At 43.5% G+C, this 6,293-nt stretch overlaps 1 protein-coding gene across 1 annotated transcript in view; it reads left to right on the forward strand.

The window, feature by feature from the left end:
- The window catches only part of MRPL21 (mitochondrial ribosomal protein L21), a 27,379-nt gene extending 21,569 nt beyond the window's left edge, over nucleotides 1-5,810 (forward strand). The window contains exons 5-6 of the mRNA XM_006019179.3: nucleotides 3,528-3,631; nucleotides 4,450-5,810. Coding sequence (XP_006019241.1) covers nucleotides 3,528-3,631; nucleotides 4,450-4,514 — 169 coding nt within the window. The 3' untranslated portion in view covers nucleotides 4,515-5,810. The remainder of the gene's footprint in view (nucleotides 1-3,527; nucleotides 3,632-4,449) is intronic.
- The last annotated feature ends 483 nt before the right edge of the window (nucleotides 5,811-6,293 follow it).

Consider the following 6,293-nt stretch of genomic DNA (forward strand, 5'->3'; position numbering starts at 1 on the left):
ACACACATGATCTTTCATGGTTGGCAATGCTGCCCCAGTCTAGCTTCCACTTATAGTAGCATAAAAGTGAGCAACTGACAGTTACTACAGGGTAGCTGTCCCCACCTGCCATTAACTTGGTTTATTTATATCTTTGGTGTCTCTCCTCCTTTTATCTCTCTGCATTTCCCTCCTTGCAGTAACTTGTCAATTTTTACACCCAAGGAGCTTCTTTCCTGTTCCCTTCCCCATGGATTTCACTCCTAGCTCTGCCACTACAAATTGAGTGACAGCACATACAGAATTGATGTTGCCTGTCAACGTTTGTCTGGGAGGTAACCCCCCAGGAACATTTAATGTAGAGTGAGAGGAGCGCTCACCCTGCAGAACCATTAGTGGAGACTCCGGCAGGTAACACGGCATTGTTTCATGTTCATTTCACAGCTGGGCAGTTTTCTTCCTAACCACAACCTTGTCTACACTAGGAGTTACTGATAAACTGCTCACCCTGTTGCTAACACAGGCTCAGTTGCATTGGTGCAAACAACATTAGGATCTGTACAGTAGACAAGGATCATGTGGCAACCAATTTATTTATTATCAAGTTGATTAGGCCTGGAACAGCAGGAGCCTTGCCTACTGTAGGACTCCCAGCATGGCTGCTGCCAGAGGAACTGAGCCAGCTCTCACATTTGTGGCGGAATTTTTGCAACATGTCATTACGTGTCAAAGCTTCACTTTTTTTTTTTTAAATGAAAGCTTATTGCAGCCTCTGGATAGGTTACATGTACCACCTCAGGCAGGCTCTGTCTTGGACCCCTCTTCAAGAAACCCTACTATAAGAATACAAGTCTTGTGCAATTTCCTGAACTAATTAGCAGCCAGTGCAGCGGTATTTTGCTGAGCTGGGTTTGCCAGTGCGTTTGGGTACAGGCCTTTCCTGGAGATGCTGGGGGAAAAGGAAAAGCGACATTTTATCAGCCTTTTCACTGAAAGGGGAGAAACTTTTTCCAGGGAATTGCCAGCAGTAAAACTATGTGTTTAACAGAGTTAGGTTGAACTGTGTTAAAGGTGATGGGAGAGGGGAGGCACATAGAGGTGAGATATAGAAGTGGGGTGTGGTTCCCCTTCTTCCCTGACAGGGCTTTGGGGGAACATCTGATTGCATGAGCCCCTCACCTACTACTCCTTTATGAGACAGCAGTGGACAATGGTGCAGGTCTGATTAGCAACAGTGTGGACTTGAAAGTGTCGGTCATATCTCCCAACTTACCCATAAGCCCCAAGCTTTTTAGAAGAAAAAAATAACTTGGATTAATACAAAGGCTTTTTGATTTCTGTTGGGTTAAAAATAAACACAGGATCAAATGCCTGTGCCACTCTTTGTATACCACACTGTCCAATAGTGCTGAGTTCCCTGGGTAGACTGGGAGATGGGTAGAAACTCGTTCAGCTTTTAACAGATGGATGTGTTTCAATTTTCAGTAGAAATCGGACACTCCTGAGATGGCACCTCTTTAAAAACAATAAACTAAAATGTGTTTTTGTGCCAAGAGCTAATAGCCTCTTTCTTTGTCTGTCCCCACCCAGGAATGACCTGATGTGTTTTTATAGAGCCACATACATAGCCGGTGTCTCTGGGTAAATGGGTTATTACATAGCATATCACATTTACCCAAAGATCCTTGTCTGTCTTATTACGTAGCACGCAGTTGTAATTTCTCTAGTCTTATACTGTATTTACTCAAATCCAAGATGAGTTTTTCCCCCAATCAAAATGGTGCAGTGGGGGTGGATCTAAATGGCAAGGGGCACAGGTACCAGGTGAGGGGAAGGAATGAGGGTCTGGTCCCTTGCCCCCTGCTGAGCCTTGCCTGCCACAGTTGAGGGGGGGACAGGGGGAATTTAAGATGACCATCCAATAATTAGATTCTATATATGGAAAATTATAACAAGTTTATAATTTTCCATTTATAGAATCTAATTATGCAGGGGGGGTCATCTTAAATTCCAAATCATCTTGGATTCAGGTAAATACAGTAATTTGTATACTATTGTACACTTTGAAGATACAACTGAAAAGGAACAAGACCCAGAAATTTCCCAGAAACCTCCATTAGCTGGGTGGCACACTGCTTCATGGACTGTAGGCATATTGAGAACCTCCACGTTAAACTGTGCTTCCTGTGTGGCTTGCTGCTTAGCTCATGGATATTTCAGCCATAAGCTGTTTCTCCTCCCCTCTAAAAATTCAACCTCTTGTACATAGTACATCCCCAAAATGGAAATGTTAATGTAGATGGTAAATCTCAAAACCTTTGACCTTTAATGACCTTATTAGAATTCTTCCACTCCCACCCCTCCTTAATTGCAGACAGAGTTATTTGTCAAGAAAATGGTCTTTAATGTTTCCTGGCAGAGAAGGGAGCTCAGTGATAAGTGTTTAATGGCATTTTGCAGCAGAGCAATGCCACAGCTCCACCACTGGCATTGATTAGAAACAGAGCTACCCAAAGCATTAGATGAGGCCAGGAGTCACCAAGGGACTTGGCCCCTGTGATCCTTAGCCCTGCCTAACTTCTAGGGACCTGGATCCCTGTACTTTGAATAGTGAAAGGGAGGTGCCTGAGAATGAGATTTCCAACAGCCCACAAGCTGAGACAGCCAGTAGCAGAGCTGAAATCCTTAGCTTCCTTCTCATGAAGCCTTGAGTTTTGTGTCTTTGTGAAACTTGTATTTACAGACTCAAATTCCTTCCTGCCCTTGTGTGTTTAAGCCGTTCCTTTAGGGCCAAAGGACTAGCCTCCTATTTTCTTCTAGTATACAGCCAGAGGTAGTGATGGTGGTGCCCATCCTACACACAGTAACCTAGCAGTTAGAGCTCCTGCCCAGGAAGCGGGACACCTGGGTTCTAGGTGTTCCTTGAACTGAGAAGACTCAAACCTTTCACCTCCCAGGTAAATACACTGACTGACTGGCAGAGAGGCAAGGCCAAAGTAGGGATATTCTCCTCTCCTGTTGAAGTTAGGCCATTGTATAGCAACACAGCAAGATTTATGGGGCCAGAAAGAGAGTTAGCAAGAGGGAACTTGACTCTAGCCTGTTTGACCCTGAATGGAAGAGGGAGGACCCTCTTTCCAGGGACTTACCGAGTTTCATCATACTGGCAGGAGCACACCACAATCAAAACTCCCACCTTCACTGGTGGCCAGTATTTGGAGGAAGGAGGAAAAAACCCGCTATAAGCCCATAAAGCATTTATGAGAGGAGAAACATTCCTTTCCAACTCTTTGGGATGGAAGTAGAGCAGCCCTGCTGTACAGAGTGGAGTCAGCACTCGGGTAGTCCAAGCCTTGCATGCCCTATCCTGTGTTTCTGCCGTGCAAAGCTATTTTGGCAGTGTTGAGACAGATTGACACACTCAGCGCCTGATGCTGTAGCTGTTCCTGTGGGACAAGGTCTTGTAGGAAAACTGCATGATTTTTGTGTAATTCTTCCAGAAAACCTGCCCATTGATAATAGTTACATGGTGCCTTTTTCTTTTTAAGGAAAGATCTTGTCCGCGTAGAAGCCATAGTTATTGAGAAGACAGAATCTTGGCCAAAAATTAACATGAAGTTTTGGAAGAGGCACAATTATCGAAAGAAAAAAAGTAAGATGAACACAGAACTCTCCCATTCTTTTCCCCAGAAATACAGGGAATACTGCAGCTCAGCACCTAGAGCCCCAAGCATGGACAAAGTAGCACCCACACCTACCACAGACTTGGCCCAGGATCACCCCAACAGCACCCTGGCAGCTTTGAGCAAAGTGGTCTTTTTCGGTTCTCCAGTGCGTGACGCACATCGCCTGTATTGCCAAAAAAAGCTTTAAAATACAGCTTCCAGCACAAGGAAGCACTGCCTTTCTCCTTTCTCAGCCCCAAATCTTGCATACATATCAACAGATGTTAGCAAGTCTCAGCAACCTCTTGAGGCAGGCCTCAATTACCATGTAAATGAGGCAGCTCTGGAGTGACAGCTTCTTCCTGAGTACCAGCCAGGGAAAAAACAATGAAAAAGAGAAAGATGCTGGGTAGAACTAAAAGGTGGATTAGCCTGACACTCTGAAGAATTACCCACTTTTGCTGGTGCTTTTCCTCAGGCTTTGTGTACACTAGCAAGCTTTGCTGATGCAACTGTATACCAGAAGGCTCCACCAGTAGTGTCATAATGGGAATGTGGTTATACCAGCAAAATTCTGCTTCTGCCAACATACTTCATTCCAGCTCATTCAAGTAGTATAAACTATTCCAGTAAGAGCACAGTTTTGCCAGGGTAACTTTTGCTGGCACAACTATGTCCAAGAATCGTATCTCCTCACACCCCTAATCAGGCTGTGCCAGTCAAAGCCTTCCCACATAGGCATAATATTAATGTATAATATGTTCAAGTGGTGTGATCTTGTTTTCTTTTTTTTGTTCTTTTCCAGTTATCGTGCAGCCACAGACGGTTCTCCGGATAAACTCCATAGAAATTTTCCCTTGTTTGTCATGATCAGCTGTTGGTCTAATTGTGGCTAGGTTTATTTTTACTGCTTTAGGCAGCTATGGAAGTAAAACTTCTTGTGATTGGAAAGTCCTGAGCTTATCCTGTTATAGTCTGTAATGGAAACCTATCTGTACTTTTCTTTAAAACAAATGAAATCTTTTTTGTTAAAGTATTATTTTAGCCTGGACAGTGTGTGTTTGTAACAAATTCCTTTTGAAATTCAGGCTCCATTCATGATTGACCAGATGTTTAATTCCAGTACAGTCTCTGCTGAACTCTCACACGAGATACCACGTTATTGGAAATGGGAAATCAAGCCCTTAGTTCAACCTCTAAAATGGGGATGATCCAAAGGTTGGAAAAGAGAAAAGCCTATGTAACCCCCGCCTTGCTGCTTTCCTTGGGTTCTGGTTATATGGCATGTCAGTAACCCCACTGATTTGAAAGGGATTGCTGTTGTGCTTGGGTATCCACACAATCAAGTATTTTGTTGGATTGGGATACTAATGCATGAACGTAAGTGAATACTACAATGGGGATAGTAGACATTCAACAGAGAGGTGTAGAGCATGGTCCCCCTGACAGTCCTTGCGGCTGTTCCATGCTATAGAAATCCCATGCCAGTTTAACATGTAATGGTTCCTTCAGTTCTGTAGCCTCAGGGACTATCAATATGGTACATAACAAACCTGGGGCAGAAGAGAGAGATGACTCTGGTGACTAGAGGCCTCTGTGTGAGTTTGCCGATGGTTACCAAACAACAAAAATCCTTGTTAATGAATAGCAAAAGGGAGGTAGCTGAGGAACTAACCTGCTTATAGGTCAGCCAAAAAGCCTTATTATTTTTTAAAAGCCATTCAGAATCCCAACCCATTAACAGCATCATGTATGTGTGTATATGTATATGTACACACAGCATTAGAAAGACAAATCTCTAGGGTATTTGCAAATGTCTTTTGGTTCTTCTGCAAAAGAGATAAATAATGGAAGGATATGTTGGAAAATGGGTTTTTTAGTTATAGCTTTGAATGGATGCTGGGGATAAGGTTTCAGTTCCAGCCTTTCCACAGGCTTACTTTTTGATCTTGGGTAAGTCATGTAATCTTTTTGTCTCAGTTCTCCATCTGTCATGGTGGGATAGTGTTCTTACAACCCTTTTTCTGTTCAAGGACTGGGTCAAGGATTGTCTCTTGGAGATCATAGAGCTAACAGTGCCCAGCACAAAGCAGCTCTGATTTCATCTCAAGGAGCTGCTGGAATATAACCAGTAATAACAAAATAAAATGTTTTTCTATCCCTCTTCCCCATCTGAGATGTATTCGTATTGTAAATGGTATTGCTCTGACGTCACTTCATGGCTCTTATGGTTTCCATGGCTGTTTGTGGAGTGACAGGTCTTTGAGTTATTGACATAAACACTTGCAAACTGAAGGAGTTGGCATAGGAATCATGGAGATGGCCCACGTTGTTCATGCGCTCTTGTTTCGCCTCTGCACCATGCTTTCCAGCTCTTTAGAACAGCTCACATTCTCATTTGGAGCTCAGCTGTAAATGTTTTACCTAAACACTTCTCAGGAATGAGACATACGGAGCAGCATTTGGTGCTCAGAGAGAGAGCAAGTGATCTGCTAAAAAGCAGAGGCTATGTTTTTCCTAGAGCACTCATCACGTTCTCAGGGAAGCTGTCAGATTCTCTGCTGCTGCCATCTAAAGTAACAAATGGACGTAGTCCACTACATCTTAGGTGGGAAATACCCCATTCAAAGCTGTGAAAACTAAGCCCAG

Source organism: Alligator sinensis, unplaced genomic scaffold, assembly GCF_000455745.1.
Source record: "Alligator sinensis unplaced genomic scaffold, ASM45574v1 scaffold907_1, whole genome shotgun sequence".
Lineage (NCBI taxonomy): Eukaryota > Metazoa > Chordata > Crocodylia > Alligatoridae > Alligator > Alligator sinensis.